A 24039-nucleotide genomic window follows, 5' to 3' on the forward strand; every position below is an offset into this window, starting at 1 on the left:
GCCATCAATCACGCTATGGGCCGAGTAATCGTCCACTGCCATCTGGCGTCAGGTGCCACTCTACCAGGAGTGTCCTCATATCATGGGCTACCCTGAGAGCGGTACCCCTGGAGGATATCGGTGCCGTTGCCCCACGGGCATCACCTGCACGTTCTCCAGGTTCTATTGGGTGAATGTTGCCACTCCCCATCCACTGGGCGTGGTCCTCTTACCAGAGTCCTCCGATTCTACTCTTTGAGTTTTGTTATCAGGATTCTTCCTGACTCGTTTGGTATAAGTCATTCAGTGCTTTAAGCACCGCCTCTGGCGGTTAGCAGGGACGAAATAGAACGATAGTTACGTATGTAACTACGGTTCTATGAGTCCCGAATGACCGCCAGAGCGTTCTGTCACTCAGAATCCTCGTGTTCTCGCGAGAAGATTCTGTAGGAAAAGATCCCTTGATGATTCCCGGATGATATAGCCTCCTCCGGGTCATCCAGGGGTCAAGTGACGACGTTGGTATACAATACTCGAACTGCGCATGCGCGAAGGGAACCGATTCAGTGCTCGGGACTTATAGAACCGTAGTTACATACGTAACTATCGATATATATACAAAGATTTGCACCCATCTTTCGCGATTTTTCCAAATATCGCAGATCTACAAGCTCGTATCGTGGCTATTTTTGAATAGCCCAAAGAAATCTTAAAATGACACAGATGCGTTCCGGATTGAAAGGGATAAAGGCTGAACGTGTGGAATGGTATTTACTGTATGTGTTCCAGGGAACGGAGAAAGCTGTGTCGACACTGAAGGAGCGTTTCCCAGACATGGAGGTCCTATCAGTCAGTGGGAATTACTGTACGGATAAGAAGCCTGCAGCCATGAACTGGATTCTGGGCCGCGGGAAGTCTGTGGTGTGTGAGGCCACTATACCTGCCAGTGTGGTCAAAAAGGTACAAGACTACACAACAATACAACTATATGCTGCTCTAAAGCTGTAAACTGTATGTTTTTATGTAAAACATACGCTTGGCCAGGGGGAGATATTATTGGGTACTATGAGCTTGAGGCAGTACTACTTATCAACCAGTAGGTGTCCTCCTCTACCATACACATTGATATTTCACTTTCAAACATGTTTGGGGTCATTTTAACATCTACTCTGGGTTTTGTGAACACCCTGGACAGTTTTGAAGTTGCTTGATTCAGTATTTAGATATACATTTTATCAGACACGCCCCCTTCCTATACGAACCCTTTGTGACTTCAAACTCCATTTTAACCATGATAGATTCATTGAAAACATCCGTCCTTGGTTATGGTGACTGATATTGTCCTTCTAATAAATGAGGGCCCGTACTTTTTACAGGGCCAGAGCTCAGCTCTGGACCTGTTTTGTTATTGGCAGTATTCTGTCACTTCTTCTTTTTTATGGGGCCAGGCTTCCAGCATGGACCCATATTGTTATTCGCATTATTCCGTTTCTTCTTCTTCTGCCACTTTTGGCAGTTCTGGCTGAACCGTGCAGTCGCTTTTTATGAAACTCGGCCATATGATAGATGGTCATGAAAAACGATCAAGAAATAATTCTCACAATCTTTCGTCAAAAGGTGGCGCTATAGCACTCAATTGAAAAATGCCAACTTTGAACAGGTACAACTCATGCCGTGTTTGACCTACAGCCATGAAACTTCGATGCACACATGCGTCTCCTCATGCTGAACAACTTTCACACTCTGGCTTTTGACCTCTGACCTTTAGATCTCCCACCATTTGGAATTATATGAAAAACAGTTAAAACCTATCTCCTCCTGGGATTTTTGAGTAATCTGCACGAAACTTTTTACACATGAACTTTGGACCTATACCAAAAAACGTTTGCAAAATATCTTCCATAAGTGAAAAAATGAAGCTTTAATGAGCCAATGAATATTGCAGTTTTATGACAATTATTCATCTGCCCCTAACACATACATGCAGACTTACCATTCTTTGAAACTTTGCAGAAATGTAAAGGGCCATTCCAAATATCACTGAAACCAATCTTACTCCAATTGGTCAAACGGGGGCGCTATAGCAATTTTTTGAAAATTGAAACTTTAAACAGGCAAAAGTCATGCCTCGTTTGGCCGACAGCCATTAGACCTGCTTACACATGTGCCTTGACTAATGAGGAACACATCTATCACGTTGACCAGTAAGCACCGCCCTTAGATTGTCCGCAATCTTGAGCAGTTTGAAAAACACTTAAACCCAGGATTTTTCAGCTATTTGCGTGAAACTGTATCATCATTGTGATCTCCTTTCACAGGTTCTTGTCTGTTGGTGGCTTCTCGCTTAAATGTGTGCCCCACAACCTGAAGGTCACCAGTTCAAGCCTCACTTGGTGCAGACTTCATCTGAGTTGCATTTCACACAACATGACTATCAATGAATACATCTGCAATTGTTAAAGATAACATGAAATACTTAATTGAGTGTTTTTTACATACAGCTGATCTACAATCTCACAACTTTTCAGATAGCAATGAGAGTATGTTTTTTCAATGTATAACATACTTCATTGTGAAAATAGCCAATGTACAATCTGACAACTATTAATGGTTTGTGAGCTTGTAGATCGGCTACTTTCACTAATTTTGGTTCTGAGGAGATGTACAATTTCTTCATTGGTAAATGGTTTGTGAACGAGTGATCTTAGTGTTAGTGAAACAGGGGCTTGGGTCATGACAGAAGGCAAGAGTTTGTGATCCTCAACAGACAATATCAGCCTGGACAAAGATATAGCACTATAGGTAGTGTTGCAGCTACCTAAGAGTGCTTCATGACCGTAAGGTTGCCGGTTCAAGCCTCACTTGATGCAGACTCATTTAAGTTGAAATGCAAAAAACATGACTCAATCTATTCCGTTTCCATGGCTCTCTCTCTCTCTCTCTTCAATCTATTCCGTTTCCGTTTCTCTTCAATCTATTCCATTTGTCTGTCTCTTCAATCTATTCCATTTGTCTGTCTCTTCAATCTATTCCATTTGTCTGTCTCTTCAATCTATTCTCGCCCCATATTATCGCTGCTTGCAGCTATATTCTTCTTCTTCTTCTTCTGCCACTTTTCGCAGTTCTGGCTGAACCGTGCTGTCGCTTTTTACGAAACTCGGCCATATGGTAGATGGTCATGAAAAACGATCAAAAAATAATTCTCACAATCTTTCGTCCAAAGGTGGCGCTATAGCACTCAATTGAAAATGCCAACTTTGAACAGGTACAACTCATGCCCTGTTTGACCTACAGCCATGAAACTTGGATACACATATGCGTCTCCTCATGCTGAACAACTTTCACACTCTGACTTTTGACCTCTGACCTTTAGATCTCCCACCATTTTGAATTATATGAAAAACAGTCATTGGCTCCTAACTTCTGCATTTTTTCACTTATGGAAATTCCGCCGCCTAGAAGTTGTCGGCAGAGGTCCAAAGTTCAAGTGTTAAACGTTTTGTGCAGATTGCTCCAAAATCCTAGGATTCCATAGATTTTAACTATTGCAGTTTTATGAAAATTATTCATCTGCGCCTAAAACATACATGCAGACTCACATTTCTTTGAAACTTTGCAGAAATGTACAGGGTCATTCCAAATATCACTGAAACCAATCTTACTCCATTGGCCAAAGGGGGGCGCTATAGCAATTTTTTTAAAATGCTACAGGCATAAGTCATGCCTCGTTTGGCCGAAAGTCGTGAAACTTGCTTACACATGTGCCTTGACTCATGAGGAACACACGTATCGATTTGACCATTAAGCTCCGCCCTTAGATTTTCCGCAATTTTGAGCAGTTTGAAAAATACTTGTTTTTGCCAGTTCTGGCTTAACCGTGCATACGCTTTTTACGAAACTCGGTCATATGGTAGATGCTCATGAAAAACTACCAAGAAATAATTCTCACACTCATTCGTCAAAGGGTGGCGCTGTAGCACTCAATTGAAAGTGCCAACTTTGAACAGGTACAACTCATGCCCTGTTTGACCTACAACCATGAAACTTCAATACACACATGCGTCTCTTCATGCCCGACAACTTTTGTGGTCTGACTTTTGACCTCTGACCTTTAGATCGCCCACCATTTTGAATTATATGAAAAACAGCCATTGGTTCCTAACTTCTGCATTTTTTCACTTATGGAAAATCCGCTCCCATCATTATGTCGGCAGAGGTCCAAAGTTCAAGTGTTAAACGTTTCGTGCAGATTGCTCCAAAATCCCAGGATTCCATAGATTTTAACTATTGCAGTTTTATGAAAATTATTCATCTACCCCTAACACATACATGCAAGACTCACATTTCTTTGAAACGTTGCAGTAATGTAGAGAGTCATTCCAAATATCACTGGAACCAATCTCACTCCAATTGGCCAAAGGGGGGCGCTATAGCAATTTTTTGAAAATGCAAACTTTAAACAGGCAAAAGTCATGCCTCGTTTGGCCGAAAGTCGTGAAACTTGCTTACACTTGTGCCTTGACTCATGAGGAACACATCTATCGCTTTGACCAGTAAGCTCCGCCCTTAGATTGTCCGCAATTTTGAGCAGTTTGAAAAACACTTAAACCCAGGATTTTTCAGCTATTTGCGTGAAACTGTATCATCTGTTTGATCTCCTTTTTCACAGTTCCTTGTCTGTTGGTCCAATGGCGTCTCCCTTAAATGAGTGCCTCACAATCTCAAGGTCGTCAGTTCAAGCCTCACTTGCAGACTTCATTTAAGTTGAATTGCAAACAACATGACTGTATCAATGAATACATGTGCAAATGGTAAAGAGAACCTGAAATGCATATTTGAGAGTACGTTTTTCAACGTATGACATACTTCATTCTGAAAATAGCCGATCTACAATCTCAAAACCTTTCAGATAGCAACGTGTTTCTGAGCTTGTAGATCGCCTCCTTTCACTGTTTTCGGTTGCGAGGAGACATACAATTTCTCTATTGGTAAATGGTTTGTGAACGAGTGATCTTAGTGTTGGCTTGGTTCATGACAGAAGGCAAGAGTTTATGATCTTCAACAGACAACATCAGCCTGGACAAAACTATAGCACTATAGGTAGTGTTGCAGCCTATTAGTCCGAAGGTTGAGAGTTTGATTCCTGTTAATGGCAATAGGTTGAGATGTCCAATCAATCCATTCTGTTTTCATCTCTCTCTCTCATCAATCTATTCCGTTTCCATGTCTCTCTTCAATCTATTCCGTTTCCATAGCGCGCTCTCTCTCTCTCTCTCTCTCTCTCTCTCTCTCTCATCAATCTATTCCGTTTCCATGTCTCTGTCTCTCTCTCTCTCTCTCTCTCTCTCTCTCTCTCTCTCTCTCTCTCTCATCTATTCCGTTTCTATCTCTCTCTCTCTCCAGTTTCCATGTCTCTCTCTCTCTCTCTCTCTCTCTCCAGTATCCATGTCTCTCTCTCTCTCTCTCTCTCTCTCTCTCTCTCTCTCTCTCTCTCTCTCTCTCTCTCTCTCTCTCTCTCTCTCTCTCTAGTTTCCATGTCTGGCCCTGTATTATCGCTGCTTGCAGCTATATTTCAATTTATTTTTATTTTATTTTCATTTATTTCATTACATTTTATTTTTATTTCATTGTTTTAATTTTCCCCTTTTCTTTTTTTTTCCTAATGAAAAAAGTAATTAAAAAACAAACATGTTTGAAATTGAAATATCCCTTTAACATGGACCGGAACAAAATAAGAAACCATGCGGTTATGCTTGTGCACCTGGTGGGTTTAAGCTCTATTTTATACTTTGTTGTACGATGGTAACAGGCCAAAATGGCCGTGATGTGACGCATTGAGCGCTTTGAACATGTTTTAAAGTGTTCATCTACACCAGGTTAAAAGTGGTTAAAATTTATGTTTTATTCATTACAATTACAATTTCCAGATTGCAGCTCTAATCTTTTATTGAGTTTAATTTGTCAGAACTGTGTAAATGTGTGTTGTGCAGGCATCACTGTCACCTTCAGCATGAGTATTTTAATGCAGTGTATAATTAATAATAATGTTTGTAATGTCCAGCAGTGGTGTTAAGTAACTAAGTACATTTACTCAATGTACTTAAGTAAAATGTTGAGGTATTTTTTACTTTACTTGAGTATTTCCAATTTTCTGTACTTTAACTTCTACTCCACTACATCTCATAGGCAAATATTGTACCTTTACTCCACTAGAATTATTTGAAAACTTCAGTTACTAGTTACTTTGTAGATTTTGATTATCATTACAAAACATAGATTAACCACTTCAGCCCTATATACATTTCGGCCATTTGAAAGTAGCCTATCTACAAGCTGACAATGTGTCGCGATGCGACCTACTGTGAGCTTGTCGATCTGCTATTTTCTAAAGATTTGTATACATTTGAAAACTTGAAATGGGACATTCTGCATAATGAGTACTTTCTACTTTTGGTACTTCAAGTACATTTTGATACCAATACTTCTGTACTTTTACTCAAGTACATTTTTAACCATTTTAGACCGGGAACGCATCTGTGTCATTTTATGATGTCTTTGGGCTATTCAAAAATAGCAGATATACAAGCTCATAGCGTGGCACACTATGCCACACTATGAGCTTGTATATCTGCTATTTTTCGAAAAGAATCTTGAAAATGTGTGCAAATCATTGAATACATTTTTACTCAAATCTTTGCTTCTGGGGGTCCCTGGAACAAAATATTTTCAGATGGGGGTCCACGGCCAAATACGTATCATTTTGGGAGGTCCTTGACATGAAAAAGTTTAAGAACCACTGATATATAGCAACATAAGTAAAAAGAAAAATAAAACTGTTAGGATTTCGAAGACATTCGTAGAATCCCCAGAAGCAATAAGATTTGAGTATCAGATGTTGGCTTTAATAATATATATAAACTGCCCCAAAAAAGTTCAGAAACTTAACTTTGGTCGATCAAATCTCCCCTTTATAATACCAATTGGTATTGTGTTTTATATCGTTGATTAGTCACCTTTACAACAAGGTATTTTGTAAGGATCGGGCATTTGTGGAATGGCAACACAGCTAAACCTGTGGGTAGCGCCCCCCAAATATTTGCCAAAAAAAACTTCCCTTGTTCTGTTGGTATTCACCCTTGTTTTGTGTTACTTGGTGGATTGGATGATTGCACTCTCCCACCGTAATAAGGAGAAAACAACACATATTGGCCATTTTTACACTTTGACTAATCAACGATTAGAATGATATAAAACACAATACCAATTAATATTATTAAAGGGGAGATATAATCGTCCGAAGTTAAGTTTCAGAACCTTTTTCGGGCAGTTTATATTGAAAGATTTTCACGATTTTTCAAAAATAGCAGATATACAAGCTCATAGCGTGGCACTAGGTGCGCTATGAGCTTGTATATATTTTTGAATAGCCCAAAGAAATGACACAGATGCGTTCCCGGTTGTAATGGGTTAAACAAAAACACTTTTCTTTCCTAGTTTACAAACATTATCACCGTGATGTCATTCTAATATGACTACATACCTGTTATGGGTCATGTGACTCTGCACCAGGTGACCGGCCGCCAGAGCAGCCATGAGTGACAGCTCTCCTGCAAGCACCAACCCACAAACCACACTGGCCAATCCCCTGGCATTCCTGCCTGGGTGATCCTGGACGCTGCCCTGGACACCCAGCATATACAATCAAGGTCTTATTTGTAGGGTTGGGGTCCGGAAACCGGAATGAACCAGATCCAACATTAAGGAACCGGATTTTTTTTTATGTCGGCGTGAGTCATTTGTTTTCATTGCATATCGTTGCAATGAGTCTGCACCGTGACATCAAGGTAATGTCGATGATGATTAGGACAACATTTTGAAAATGTTCTGTCATAATTGTGTCTTGAACTCTGAATCCACCAGGAAGGGGTTAATTTCAGACCAATAACAAAGAGCCTTTTAACCACTTAAGCCCTGTTTTCAAAGAAATGTTAAAACAGCCAATCTATGAGCTCACAACACGCCGCGAAGCGTTGTGAGCTTGTAACATCGGCTATTTTCACTATTTTTGTTTTGTTTTGCCTATAATGACACACCCAAAACAGAGACGCCATTTTGAAAGTGGTCGGCATGTCCAGTAGATATAAATGCTACTCCTGCAGACCGTGCGTTTGTTATTCTGTCAAAAGAGGAAGGAGTTTTGCATTTTTCAGACCCGTTTGAGACGTAAAATTGTTACATTTGTGTAACTCTGAGACGGATATGATGATAATTTACTCAATGTATTTAATGTGATTATCATGTCAATGTCACAGCATCAATGCACTGAAGGAGATCAGTCTACAACTCATATCAAACTACTGTGATGTGTTTGTTTGTTTGTTTTGGGGTTTAAAATCAGATGTTTCAGGTACCTGTCATCTTAACTCTACACTGTTAGAAAGGACTTTTTTGTGTATTATTATTTACACAATATATGAAGTAAAATATACTCAATATAATTGTGTCCTTGATTTTGTGGCTATTATTTGAGTTAACATTACATAAAAATATATATCATTGAAATGCACTCATTCTAGTTAAATAAAATATAATGATTCTGAGAATGATGTTTAAATCTAACTCAATTTTATCTGTTAGTTTTAAGGCTGAAATCATTTTGAGAATATTGTGTGAATCCAACTTAATTTTATGAAGTACTTCTTACAGAGCAGTAGTTGACTCCACCCCTTTCCCTTGATTGGTCAAATAACTTGATCACCAGAAGACATTAATTTCACTTATTAATCGCTCTGTCTGAGGATATCTTCCATTTTAAGGTCTACCCGGCAACATATTCATGATGCAAAATCAACAATACACACTCTACTGTTTTTAAATACAAAAAAAACGTTCCTTTATCGAATTTTGAGCAAGATAACTCCAAGCCCCAGAATTCATAGTGCTCACTTCCTGTCAAAAACGCGCCATTCTGCGCAATGCCTTCTGGAGAGTTTGGTGGACAAACAGATGCCCCAGCTTCCAACAGAAAAGAAAGGTATGTGCTCTGCTTTTCTGACTTTTTTGTTGTAAATGTGAATTTAACACATGTAAAATAAGTGTGTTAACGTTGTTAGATTTGAGAGTTGTACTGTGGGATAATATGATATGGCGCAAGCTTCATGAAGCAACATTATGCTAATGTTGTGCTAACAACTAGCCGATCCACTATTCAGCATTGTCGAGGCCTGGTGTTAGCATAAAGCTAGCTTAAATAATGTTGGCCTCAGTCTAGTGTAATGTTTAATGTGGCTGGGCACTTCACGCTGTTAAACATATTAAATGCACGGTTATGTTTGCGTTTCATACATTTTTAGACCGGACAATGGCCGACCTACTAGCTCACTGTGAGCTTGTTGATCTGCTATTTTTGGTCTTTGTGAATGTCGGACTTAAGCGTTGATTGTAGCGTCAGTTTTGCAGTTATCTTGTAATGGTTTGCATCATTTTAATCACAAGGCCCGTACCTTTTTAAAATGGTATATAGGTTGACTAGGTAGGTGATACACACGCTAGTGTACACGTGTTTGTGTGAAAAAAAAAATGCAAAAAAACGCTTGGTCTTGGTGACCTGGTTGCTTATTTCTGACACAACCTGGCAACCCCAACCATCAACATAAAACATTTACACGACAGTTTTAACAGAATATGATTGTTCTTTGAGATTCACATTAGACACAAGCCAACAGACGAGTGATGCCTATCAAAACGATCGGGTAGAAATAGCGGATTTTACCGCGATTTATTCGCGATGTTTGGATTGAAACAGGATTTAGTTAAAGCAATGCTAGCTCTAACCTACATGTTTATGCATTTATTTCATGTTGGTTTTAGCGCTGACATTTATGTCAGACATAGTCTAGTACAAGGGTCTTCAACAGGGGGTCCAGGACCCCTAGGGGGTCCTTAGAGTTACTACAGGGGGTCCGCCAAATCTGTGTGTGAAATGATTATTTTTTTTATCTTAATCACTTGAACCCTAGCACCCCTTTCTCTGAGGAAAACTTTAGCCAAAAAATAGCAGATCTACAAGCTCACAACGCCTCGCAGCACGAGGTGTTGTGAGCTTGTAGATCTGCTATTTTTTGTTGAAAAGGCTTGGTGTAGAGCGAAAAAAGAGCAGACCAAGTAAACCAAAAAAGTGTAATCTGAAACACAATTTTATACAATATAGAGTAGGGGGTCCCTGCTTCATCTCTCTCTCAGCTAGGGGTTCCTTGGCCTGAAAACGTTGAAGAGCCCTGGTCTAGTATGTGAAGAGTCTAACTTGGCTATTGACTCATTTTGGATTAAAACAAAATTCTTCCTGACTTTTTCTGCTTTTATGAACAATGGCTTTTTGAGAAATGGTCACACATGTCCACCTGTTTCTCACCTGCCTTTTTTTTTCCTTCAGGAGACAGAAGAAATTCTGCCAAGTCATTCTGCCTCATTCCTTCTGAAGGACATTGTGTCTAGGTGTGTATATTGATCTTCACATTTACAGATTTGTTAAAATATATGTACAATTAGTTTATAGCCTTCCTTTTTTCCCCTTTAGTGCAGAAGCACCACTGCTGTTGTCTAGGCATGTATATGGCTCCATGGTCAGACCATTGATGTCATGACAAAGGTGTCATGCATTCAAACTAGCCGATCTACAAGCTCACAACACGTCGCATCTGCAACTTGTTGTGAGCTTGTAGATTGGCTGTTTTGGGTGCATGGCACCACTGTAAAATTGTTTCTAACCACTACTGCCTTTGTTTTTCTCTCTCTCAGGAGACGGAAGGACTTCTGCCGTACTCCTCCAGGAGAAGATATTGTAGAGACGCACCACTGCTGTTGTGTAGGTGTGTATATTGCTCAGTGGGCAGACCTTTGATGTCATGACAAACGTGTCACGCATTCAAACTAGTCGATCTACAAGCTCACAACGCATTGTGGTGTTCGATCCATTTCTATCATCTATTGGTAGTGTTTACACTGTAAACACTACCGATAGATTACAGCATGGACATGCAGCCTAGACATTTGATTGACACAAAGATGGTTTTCATCTGAAAATAAATATTGTGAAGGCATTTGTTATAGCTACGTTGTTTTCTTTATGTGCCTCCAGATGCCGTGGCAGTGTAAAAAGTGCGGATTCAGAGGGACAACCAGGGGTAACCTTCTCCAGCATTACCGCTTACAGCACAGGACATTTGAGGTTAGACATGTGCCATGTCTACATTACAGTTGCCCCTGTTCTTTTAAGACACTGAGTGCTCTCCGGACACATTTGTCCAGATATCATCAGGATGAAGCAGAAGCTAACAGGCCAGAAACTGTACAATGTTTCACATGCGCAAATTGTTCAAGTAAGATATCTACTGAGAAAGTGTTTTTCCAACATCTTGGCAGTCACTTAAGGAATCATGAGACAGTAGAGTGTCCTTTTGCTGGATGTACACAACAGTATAACATACTTGGGACATTTGCCACGCATAGAAGCAGAAAGCACAACCCTCATGGGCTGGAGGACTTTAAGCCACATATCTTTGCTGCACACCAACCATTAAATGAACATGCTCCTTTAGTCTTGGGTGATGATGATGATGATGAGGATATTGGTGTAAATCCTCCAATTCTGGATATAGCAGATGAAATTCAAGATAGGATTGGCTCAATTCTCTTGAAGTTGGAAAGTGTACACAACGTTTCTGGTCAATGTATTGACGACTTAGTTGAAGAGCTTCATTTCATACACACAGCTTCTGCCCCAACAATCCGTCAGCTAGTTGATGCACATTTGAAAGGGTCTGTGGAAGAGGACATTTTAATTGAATTGGTAGAGGAACTTTGCAAGTCACACCCTATAAGCAAAGCAATGGGAGTAGATGGGCCATTTCGTTCTGTGTATAGGAGAAGACAGTATTTCAAGGAACACTTTGAATTTATCCAGCCAGTGGAGTACATTCTTCATAGAAAGGATAATCGCTCCTTTCAGTATGTCCCCCTTCTTAAGACCTTGCAACATTTATTGAGCAATAAGGATATTGCACGTGAAGTTTTAAACCAAAAAACAAGCGCTTCTGGTCGGTACGAATCCTATCAAGATGGGGAATATTTCAAACAAAATCAATTCTTTGATGTAGAAGAACCAAGAATTGCATTGATTCTTTATTGTGATGATTTTGAGGTTTGCAACCCACTAGGCACATCACGCAAAAAACACAAGATCACCGCTGTTTATTGGGTCCTGGCAAATGTACCACCTGAACAGCGCTCTACACTTGATGCAATAAACCTGGCCATTCTCTGCAAGGCTGATGATGCCAAGGATTTTACTTATGATGCAGTTCTAGAGCCTCTTTTGAAAGATCTGTCTGTCTTAGAACAAGAAGGAGTTTTTGTTCCTAGTGCTGGAAAGAACATTAAAGGGACAGTATATTGTGTGGCAGCAGACAATCTCGGTGCACACTCGCTTGGTGGACTTGTGGAAGGCTTTACAGGTTACAGTTGCAGATTTTGCTTAGGACATCGCTCTGAATACTGTCAAAAGGAGGTACGCAGTGGAGAGTTTCCACCTCGAACAGAGGAAGCCCATAATTTGCATCTTGAAACACTGGCAGAAATGCAGGCAGAAGACCCCACTTTGAAACATTACTATGGGGTCAGGAGAGCTTGCCCGCTGACTAAGAAGCTGAGCCACTTCAGTTTTGTCAGAGGTTACCCCCCTGACATACTCCACGACCTTTTTGAAGGCATTGTTCCTAAAGAGCTGGCACACTGTCTGAGTTATTTCATTAAGAAAAAATATTTCACCTTAGCTGAACTGAATGATTTAATCAAGACTTTTCCATTTAAGTTTACAGACAATCTTGACCGTCCTCAGTCAATCCCAAAAACCTTTGCAAAAAGAGGCAATATAGGAGGAAATGCACATGAGAATTGGGCACTCATAAGGTCACTGCCACTAATCATTGGTTCGAGGATACCCCCTGATGATCCAGCATGGCTAGTTCTGATGACACTGAAGGACATTGTAGAGCTCTCTGTAGCCCCTTTTCACTCACTCAAAAGTCTTGGTTACCTTGACCTGCAAATAACTGAGCATCGTCACAGTTTGCAAGCACTTTTCCCTAACCTGAAATTGATACCCAAACACCATTTTGTAGAGCACTATCCTGGACTTGTAAAAGCCTTTGGGCCTCTTGTTGGATTGTGGACTATGAGATTTGAAGCTAAACATAAATTTTTTAAACGAGTTGTGCGGCACACAACCAATTTCATAAATGTCTTGTTGTCACTTGCAACAAAACATCAGCTGATGATAGCTTACAATTGGCAAATGAATGTGTCTAAGCCTGCACTGGTAGTTACTAAAGTGTCGTCTTTGCCTTTGGAAGTACTTCATGATGAAATCCAAGCATCCGTAATGAGACTGTTCCCTCAGCTAACAAGTGTTCAGCTGTCAAACACTGTAACGTACCATGGGACACGGTATTCAGCTGGGATGATCTTGCTATATGGTTCTACGGAAGGCTTCCCAGACTTTGTTGAGATCATCCAGATATTGATCCTGGAAGGTAGCCTTTACTTCATGGTCAAGAAACTCAATGCTTGGTACCTGGAGCACTTGCGATGTTTTCTGTTGGAAAACTGTACGGAAGTCGATCTCATTCATCAGCAGAGTCTTCGCGATGTCTATCCACTTACAGCGTACACACTTGAGGGAAAGCGCATTGTTACACTGAAACGTTACGTCTGTAGCACAGATTAGATTTTCCTCTCCATCAGGGTTTTAATTATTTTTTGAATAGAGGGCTATCTCGCCCTGCCCCCTTTCCCCCGGTGGCCATGTTGGTGGCGTAGAGCAGTGGTTCTCAACCTTTTCAGGCCATGACCCCCCCAATCATATTTGAACTGGGGACCCCCAAAATTATATTTGCACTTGGGACCCCCACCATGATAAGCACTTGAAATGTATGAGTTGAGGCATTCAATTTAGTTTGACTCGGTTCCACAGATAAATACTGTGAGGCATTGTGAGCTTGTAGATCGGCTATTTTCTTGCCTCTTATATTATTTGGCCAATGTTTTACAGTTTGATTACTTTTGATGCAATAATGGTCTTTTTCTTTATTAAAATGGTCATTTGACACTTCACTGTCATCTGAGGACCCCTCCCCCCCCCCCCCCCCCCGCAAAAACAATGGGTAGAAAAAGGGAGTCTGACATTTTCCAGGCTCTACAGGTGCTCTAAGATGGCCCAAAAAAAGTTTGATTAATAATGGAAGTGCAACCTTTTTGTGTCAACACTTTTAATTATCTGAATTGTTTTGCAGTAGACCACCTGCTATGGATGAAGACCCAGCAATGCTCAGGGTGATCTTTGGTCACTTGATAGAGTTGCTTATGCTTCCTTTTGGCATACCAAAAACACTAGAGGAGCTGAAGTTAGCCGTCAAGCAGCTGTGTGGTATCACTGAAGAATTCCACCTCCATTATTTACAACCTGTTTTCGACCAGTTTTTTTCTCTCAAATCCACTGATTTAATTCAACACAAATCCACAATTAAGGTAGAGATAGTTGAGCCAGTTGTCCTAAAGTTTTATCCAGTACCACTCAGTGAAAGCTGCACTGAAAGTACCACCACAGAGCAATCAGATCTTCCTGCCTCCTCAAGTGACACACAGGAGGACACACAAGAGGACACACAGGAGGACACACAGGACTCCCAGGACTCTGATTCACCACCGGCAGTGTCAATAAGTAGCAGCTTGCAAAAGAAGCCATGGCCAACTCCATTCATCATTCCAAAATTCTCTGTGGAAACTGAACTGGTCCTTGCAAGAGCCAATGAAGCTTACAGAAAACACGGCACACTGCTGAATGTCACAAAGGTCAGGTCAGATATAACTCTCAAGCTAGCTGAATCCATTTATACACACATTGCCTACCCATCTGGCCATCAGAGACACACTGTTGCTGAGGCGCTTATCAAAGCACACCCATGTCTGAAGGAAGTCGTGACCCCTACAGGAGCGGGTGGATGGGAGGACAAAATCGACCAAAAAATGCGTAACTACAGAAGAAAGCTGAGTGGTTTCGGGATGCCAGATGTTAGATGCAATGGTCTCAAACATAAAAGCCCTGATGATAGAAAGTCTGCAAAAAATGTTAAAAAGCCCAAAAGAGCAGAGGTCAATTATCTGCCACCCTACCCAGCCAATGAAGATGAGCACAGTTTGGAGAAAGAAAGGGAAGAGTTGGTCACATGAGTCAAAGAAGAAAAACAATGCAAAGATGGTTAAGGACAAAATGAACAAGACCTTTGCCCTCAGACGACATGAAGTCATCAATCTGTGTCCAAGTGTTCCAGCCATGATGGACCGTTGGCCTGCCCTGTTTGACCCTTCTCAGGTGAGTTGCCATTTTAATCCCTGTTAAGTGATATTCTTTTGGTTAAAATAATTACTATTGTGATCGCAATCATTGCTATAAGAGTTGTCAGTTTCTTGGATCCCTACAGCTTTTAAGTAAACAGGAAAATAATTGTCAGGTCAGAACACCAATGTATCCATTTAGGAGAGAACTCATTCAGGGTGCAGGACAAACGAGTGAAATATGAAGTGATGACAAAGAAAATCTGAACTGGTACACTATTACATTTATACTGCTAAATGGTTATCAGCTTATAAGCTGATAACCATTTAGCAGTATAAATGTAATAGTGTGGATGTGGATGAAATTGGCAACCCACCTGAAAATGTATTTTCTGTGTATTGAAGAGCTGGAGAGATGAGACTTCCTATTAATGAAGACAGTTACTGATTTGATTTAGCCAAAATCCCCCACCCTTCCTATATAAACTCCTTGTAACTTCTAACTCCATTTTAACTGTTAATATAATTTAAAACGCATGTCCCAATCCTACGTGACTGATATTGGCCTTCTAATGCGTGAGGGGAATTATTTTTCAATTACCATTTCCACTAATTTCTTAAGTTCTTTTAAATAACAAATGAAAAAAGTAATTGAAAAAACAGTCCCTCATGCATTAGGACAATATCAGTCAACCGTAATGTCTTACTCGTGCTGACAACTAATGGTATGTCTCTTTGTTGCCTTGTCTTTTTGTATTTCAGACCAGTGCAGAATTCCAGAGAATAACAACTGTGCAACTGGAGCCTACATTTATGTCTGCGTTGGACAGTTACACTCCCAAGCTGCTGGAACTCTACCGTGCCAAAGGTGGAGCTATTGGAGAAAGGCTGAAGAACGTATTGAGATTGCTCGAGGTACAATATTTATAAATAAAATGAAAAATCACTTGTTCTGTAAAACAGGGAAATAAAATATGTGTAGTGCGGTTCATCACTATCAACAGGTGTGTGACTGGCAGGACATTTAAGCTGTATGTATCCAGTATATAACTGTATACAAAACATACATATCGTCGGTGTCCAGCCAGGACCAGCTAACTCCATTTTCAGTTTTTTTTTTTTTTCATAAATCAAGGCTATTGAACACCCTTTAGGTCTGTGTAAAATATCAAAACATTTGAACCAATGAAAAGTATTAAAAAGCGCCTCTGACAAAAACTCCCAACTCCATTGGATCCTCAAACTGTCCGTCAAAAACAAACAAGTCCCCCCTCTCCTCTACAGCGCTGCTTTTCAACAGCATGAGTAGAGCGCGTTGCGCAGTGAACGAGGAGGAGGAACGCGTAAACAAGCTCCCCGTAGTCTGTTAAAACTATGCAGTGTACCTGTTTATCAAACTTAGCACTGACGCTAATGTTATGAAGACAAGTAATTATATTTCTAAAATCTATTAAGTGTTTAATGAGGAGAGCAATGTGACAAGAAGAAAGGCGTTCATAGCATTTCTGTCGCGCTATACTACCTCTTTGCAGAAGTTATTGTAATATTTAAAGTCATGTTTATTATTGTAGGCCTATATAATAAGTGGCATGAAGCATCAGGGCATTAATTCACACGTTGTTGTGATGCATTGTGAGCTTGGAGATCCATTGTTAGCTTTTGAGAATTTGTACCCTTTTGAAACCTCTCCCTCAGCAGCGAGTGGAGCTACTGTTGTTTGGACACCTAACTCCACTTCAGCTTGATTTCTGCTCGTCTGAAACTGCTAACTCCACTTGCGCTGGGTAAAGTGTTGATTTACCCGCGATTTGGTTAAAGTGTTGATAATATAATGACACATGCAAGTATCTGACAATATATAAAGTCACTATACCAACTTTGATGAGGCAGTATTGCTTTGTTTTAAAAATATAAGGTTTTCTTCATTTCCTGAAAAACGTATATTTTGTTTTTGCGTTTCCTGAACAATGAGCGTTTTGGAGTTAGCAGTTTCTGGCTGGACAGCAGAGATATATTATAGTTCAATTTAGTGTTGAAAAATCGGATTTGAACTGCATTAAAAGTAGGGTGAGTGACATTATTGTGTTACAATACGTGTTATAGCACTGTATTCTGTAATCATTGCTAGGCCTATAGAGTGCTTGTTCAGTATCAGGAGTCTCCATCTCCAGGTTTTAGTAAACAAAAAGCATTTTCATGTCAGTTGGAGAGACTCCTGTTACTGAACACTAGTAATGATTGCTATCAGAATAAAGAGCTTTAACCATTTAACAAAATGTTTTTTGATTTAACCCAAAAATGGCACAAACCCTACCTTAACTAATTCAATGTAACTTTCCTGTTCTACCCCGGATTTGAACACCGGTCTCCTGTGCAAGTGCTGAAATGTTTACCACAGAGCTATAAATCCTGCCTGTTGCTCAGGGGAGAAATTTAGACTTGACCTTTAATCTTTCTCCTGCCTGTACAGTATAATTTATCAGTTGTTAAACTCCTCCCCAGGACACGGTGGGAGGATCTGTTGAACTGACCAGAGAGGTTGTCCTTCGGTGCCTTGTTGTATACCTTGGAGAACGTGGTGAAAATCTCATCAAAGAATTCAAGGTAGGTGAACGTAATTCATGGGACTATCATTTGTTGTTGATGCAGATGTTTGACAAATCTTTTATCAGCCGCACCGGCAGTGCTCCGTGGTCAGAGAATCTACAAATCTCTGAACTGTACTGGAGGGATGAACACCATTCTTCCACAAGGATCAGTATATACAGAGTGATATTGTAATTGGGCAGCATAAAGCCTCACATGGTCAGACTAATCACCTTTCCCTTTCTAAGTGGGCGAGGGCATGTGTGGTGTAGATCAAGAGAATGGTACAGGCCTGAATGCTTGAACCTGACAGTGATGGTGCCATTATGCTGTGAGGGGTATTCTCCTAACATAGTCCATAGGTCCACTTATACTGTTCGAGAAATCAATAGACTATTATCTGTTATCCTGAGTGATCATCTTTGTCCTATGATGAAACAGATTATGAGGTGTTGCTGAATGGTATGAAAATGCTTCACTGTCACCAGATCAAAACCCAACTGCGATTTTGTAGACTGGTTAGATGTATCATGTTTAAAAAATAGCTGATCTACAAGCACACAACGCATCACTAAGTAAAACAAAAGTGTCTTAAGCCTTTTAACCAATTTAGACCCCAGGCCGATTCTAGAAACACCTTCTAAATCCTGACCTAAGTTTTCTGGAAAAACTTCAAACATTTATTCAAAAAACAAAAACAAATGTATGTTGCTATATACTGTACATAGCGACAAGAACCCTAAAAGGGGTTCCTGTCCTGAAAGGTATAGTTACAAATGGGGGACCCCTGCCCAAAATGGGTTAACTGTTCTTTGTGTGATGGCACCCCCTGTCACTTCCTCAAGAACCCCCTTTGAGAACCAGTGTCAAAGATGACTGATGTTACAGGCTGGCTTATGTCCCAGATCCACATTCATTATTAATTGTATGAGGGTTCAGTTCAGGGTGTGTAGTTTTTATTGTCCAGTGATATATATGCCTACATTGTATGTGTGTATGTGTATATATATATGAATGTTTTATACTATGACACTGATTACAATTTCATGTTGCAGGACACTGACGGCTTAGAGGAACGTGAGCAGCTCACAGTTGCAATTACTGTGACTTCATCATCTACCAGTGACAGCACAGAGATCGGGATTGTTCTTGAGGGCGTGGAAGTTGTGACAGGACTTGGAACAATTGCCAGGGCGTGCTGTGTCCTCCTCGGATTAACCTACAATCTCAATCTTAGTTATCCCAAGGACCTGAAGTATACCTTTGAAGTATTCCAGAAAGTCTTCTTGGAGCTCGATTCTACTAAACTGTCCGTCAGAGTCAAGGGCCTCAAGATCAAACTTCTGTCTTGAAAATGTGATGCCAATGTACCTTGAATTCTTTGATGAGATAGTTTTATTTTTTTCAATTTAAATATGTTTGCGTTCAGTTAAACAGTGTTAACAGAAGAAAATGCATCCAGTTGAATTACATTTAGAATGTAATGCACATATCCACTTGAATTACATTTAGAATGTAATGCACATATCCACTTGAATTACATTTAGAATGTAAGTGCTCTTTTTTTTGTTTTTTTTGTTGTCTTCAACAATCTTCTTCGACAATCAGAGATCTAATCAAATATTGCCCCATGCTGAGATCTCTGATCGTCTAGCTACGACACTAATCTGCTGCGGCTCTTAGTTGTTGAGTTTTTGTTCAAGAATTGCCTTAAAGGGAATATGGGCTCACTTCTCTTCTACCTCAAGCTCAAGTTTTGAAGGTTGAGTCCAGTATTTTTTGTTGTTGCACTGAATGTTTTAAAGGGAATGATGCACTTTTCTTTCACTTGTGACTTGCCCAGTTGTTGTGTTGAGCAAATGGAAATGCAATTGCAAACTTGTATTAACTGTTCTCAGAATCGTTCTATGGTGCTGTGGAAAGGCCCTACAGTATTGGTGGACTTGAGGTCTGTATTGTTTTGCATGTGAAACTAGCCGTGCACTTTTACTTACATGTTTACTTGGGAATCTCAGGGAGATGCGATTGCACAAGAAATCAATGCATTTACAGATACCACTGTAGACTCCAGTTACCCTGTGTGTAACATGCTGGAGTGTTACAGACTCCGAGGATGACCACGTTGTATACTCCACTTTAATGTGGTGCACTTTCTTTTACATTGGTATTGATATAAGCTGCATTTGCTGATGCGAACATAGAGCAGTAGGTCTAATTGTGCCATGGGGATTCATTTTATGTGTAGTGTTGTGAGAGATTGTTGAATTCTGACAGGCGAAATATTCATCTGTCGGCTTAATTTGTCTCAAAGTTATGTTGAAAATGACTGCATTATTTATACAGTATCTCATGGTGTTTGATGGTAGTTATTTAAGATTATCACTGTATTCCAAAGAGACTTCACTGTGTTTGCAATGCTTCCTTCAGTACCAGTAACCTGGTAGAGAGACCAGGTTTTCATGCTTGTAAAAAACCCTGATTCTTAAATAAAGAGTTCTGATTAACACTGATGTTATTCCTAAGAATTTAAATTTGCAATGCAGTAGTTAATGTAGAAACGAACACATTTTGAAATGTTAATATCAACTCAATATTTGTTCGATTGATTTTATTTAAATATACTTATATGAAATGGGTAAATATCAAGTGTCACAAGTTGTTTAATGTGTAGAACTAACTTAAATTGTATTAGTACTATTTACAGAGAAGTAGTATTAACTCAATATTTTCATTAGTATGAACTAAATTGTTTTGCTTAGGTTTTACTTATTTTAGAAGGAGAAGTAGCATTTACTCATTATTTTTGATTAGTATGAAGTCAATAGCTTTGCTTAGGTTTTACTTAATTTAGAAGGAGAAGTAGCATTTACTCATTATTTTTGATTAGTATGAAGTCAATAGCTCTGCTTAGGTTTTACTTAATTTAGAAGGAGAAGTAGCATTTACTCATTATTTTTGATTAGTATGAAGTCAATAGCTTTGCTTAGGTTTTACTTAATTTAGAAGGAGAAGTAGCATTTAATCATTATTTTTGATTAGTATGAAGTCAATAGCTTTGCTTAGGTTTTACTTAATTTAGAAGGAGAAGTAGCATTTACTCAATAATTTTGATTAGTATGAACTCAATAGTTTTGCTTAGGTTTTACTTAATTTAGTTGGTCTCTATTTGAATCTACTCATATTAAATGCATTGCATTAAATTATTGAATATGAGTTATATTTACTTAATTCCAAGCCTATTAGATTTACTTAATAATATTGATTGTAAATAGTTGCCACAATTTTATTGAGTAGATCTTGTATATTGTTTCTAACAGTGTATTAACCCGTTATGACCAGGGGCCTGTTCCTCAAAAGGGAATTAGAGCTTAATCCTGGCTTTAACACCTATCCTGGCTTAATTTAGCCAGGATTAGGGCTGAATCGGTTCCTCAAAAGCTGAATTAGCTTGAAGATTAGTTTAGCCAGTTCACCCTGGCTAAGTTTAGCCATGACCCGATTCCTCAAAAGAGAATTGAAGCAAGCCTACCTTAGTTACCATGGCAATTTAGCTGTGAAGTTAGCCTGGTCAGGAGCAGGCTAACAGCCAAGCTTACTTAAGCCAGTGCCTTGTTCTTCAAGTTTTTCCACAGTTAATTCAACACATGTGTTTGAATATGGACTCATTTTAATGACCTTGCATTCAAATAAAATGAAATAAATACAATCAGATATAATCAAATTAATTATATTACTGAAATAGTGTGTGACCATGAATCATAATTGTTTCACAATGACTCATGGGATGTCATTGTCACTCTGTTAACACTATAGTTCATATTGTTGTTAGATGTTTGATAATATATAACAGATTTTTTTTTTCACTGAATGTAAGTCAATGAGGAGCATATTTTAAATTATCAATTTCTAGTCAATGGAGAAATTATTTTTTATTTCTTGTCCTTCTTTGGAGTTACATCATGATGGCAAGGTAACTACACAACCCAAACCTCTACCAAAGTGGTCTTGCAAATGTGGGGTTATTGCGTGTCCCGCCCCCCCCCCCCCCCCCCCTGTCCCCCGCTCATCCCGTCGCGGCCCCCAGTCGCGGTCAACCGTCCCGTCCCGTCCCGTCCCGTCCCGTGCGTCCCGTTGCCGTCCCGTCCCGTCGCGCGCGCACACACGCGCGCGCGCACACACACACACACACACACACACACACACACACACACACACACTCTGTGTGTGCTTGCAATACTTTGCCACGCTTTCTCCCTGGATCTATATATTGCGGTCGCGTTTTCTCGCTTATAATACATTTTAGATTTTACTTCCTTGTATGATTTCATGAGCTGCTGCAATGCTGCTGTTCAGCCGCAGAGAGGAACGCCGCTCTGGTTTTGGACTCCATGATTGGTCAAGTTCAAGGATTCTGCTATCGACTTTCATGGTCTTTTATAGAAATATGTGAAGCCTGGCTTCATTATCCTGGCTGCCGCTGGACATAGCCTGGCTTGACAAGGCCTAGCTCGACAAAGTCGCTCCTTTTCAGCCTGGCTTTGCTTCGAGGAACGGAATAAACGAGGCTTATATGGACCCGACTTTGTCAAGTCTGGATTTGGCTTAAGTCCAGGCTTAGTTTATTCACCTTTTGAGGAACAGGCCCCTGGAACGCATCTGTGTGTCATTTTAAGATGTCTTTGGCTATTCAAAAATAGCAGAAATACAAGCTTATAGCGCAGCACCGAGGGCCGTGCTATGAGCTTGTAGATCTGATATTTATTTTTAAATCATGAACATTTTTGCAAATCTTTGAATATATATTTTTGAAGCGAACATTTTAACTCAAATCTTTGCTTCTAGGGAAGAGTTTTTGAAAAAAAAAACGTATGTTGCTTTAATCAGTGGTTCTCAAACTTTTTTCATGTCAAGGACCCCCAAAATTGTATTTGGCTGCTGCCCACATATCAATATATGTTGTTCCAGGGGCCCCCAGAAGCAAAGATTTGAGTTAAAAATGTTCGCTTCAAAAATATATATTCAAAAATTTGCAAAAATGTTCATGATTTTTCAAAAATTGCAGATCTACAAGCTCGTAGATCTGGTATTTTTGAATAGTCAAAGAAATCTGAAAATGACACACAGATGCATTCCCGGTCTTAAAAGGTTAACATGGCTTTGTTCATTTTTCATTTTAATGTCATTTATAGCAGTGTTTCTCAACCTTTTCTGGATCAGGGCCCACTTGAAAATCTCAAAAAGGGTGCATTTTAATTTTATTTGTATTGATCAATCAATCGATTGTGTTCCGGCTTGAATGAGCGAACATAGAATACTGTAATTTATTGGTATCACAATGAATCTTTTTTTCCCCCAAGGTTTAACAGAAAATATTTAAAATGAACCGACAGGTTGAGAAACACTGATTTATAGTAACTCAACGTTGGCCAAGCTATCAGAGATTTCACATTGTGTGCTGCTGCTTCTGTGAGTGAAAATGGAAAATCAAAGCCATATCAATGACTTAACTGAACTATGACATTAAAATGTACAAAGTCCTGTGTTTTCCATTAAGGAGATAGCTCACAAGTGGCCTTAAATAAATACTGGAAACTATTTAAGTCAATGTCTAATGATGTTCTTATTCTATTTAATAAATCCTTATGACTTTCACATGTATGAGTCTCGTCTATGTATTTGAAGTGGGGAAAAGCATGTTGTTTACAAACCGTCTAATGACATTACATTCAGTTCAGAGGAAATATGGTGACAAAAAAACATTGATGTAGGTGAAATGGCCTCTTGCCACTAATAATATTAATATTAATATTAAGTGTTCTTTAAAAGATTACTTTATTTTTTGGCCTTTATAAACATTTAGCTGAAACACAACTTTTTACATATCACTGTAAAAAGTCTTACTCTAAACAGCAAAATATGTGACTATTCTTTCAGTTGTCATTGAACATTAGTGGCATCAATAGATATCTATAAAAGTTCCGGTGGATGTGGATTTTCTTGCCATAACCCCGGCAAAAGTAGTTGATATAGCGTCACAATCATGTATTTACTTTTATCCATTTATATTATGTTGGCTATTCAAAA

The 24039-nt window shown here is 39.5% G+C and overlaps 2 protein-coding genes across 2 annotated transcripts in view; both read left to right on the plus strand.

Annotated features, from left to right (window-relative positions):
* LOC311038260 (GTPase IMAP family member 8-like) overlaps positions 1-24039 on the plus strand; it is a 487341-nt gene that overhangs the window by 52636 nt on the left and 410666 nt on the right. The gene's annotated exons all lie outside the window — the stretch shown is intronic.
* Positions 15280-20225, plus strand: LOC311037735 (uncharacterized protein). Its single transcript, XM_084047007.1, has 4 exons — positions 15280-15406; positions 16132-16284; positions 17872-17973; positions 19011-20225. The coding sequence occupies exons 1-4, from the start codon at positions 15290-15292 to the stop codon at positions 19305-19307; spliced, it is 669 nt and encodes a 222-aa protein (XP_083903133.1). The 5' UTR covers positions 15280-15289; the 3' UTR covers positions 19308-20225.

The sequence above is a fragment of the Gymnoscopelus microlampas genome, assembly GCF_963454915.1.
Source record: "Gymnoscopelus microlampas genome assembly, chromosome: 21".
Taxonomy (NCBI): domain Eukaryota; kingdom Metazoa; phylum Chordata; class Actinopteri; order Myctophiformes; family Myctophidae; genus Gymnoscopelus; species Gymnoscopelus microlampas.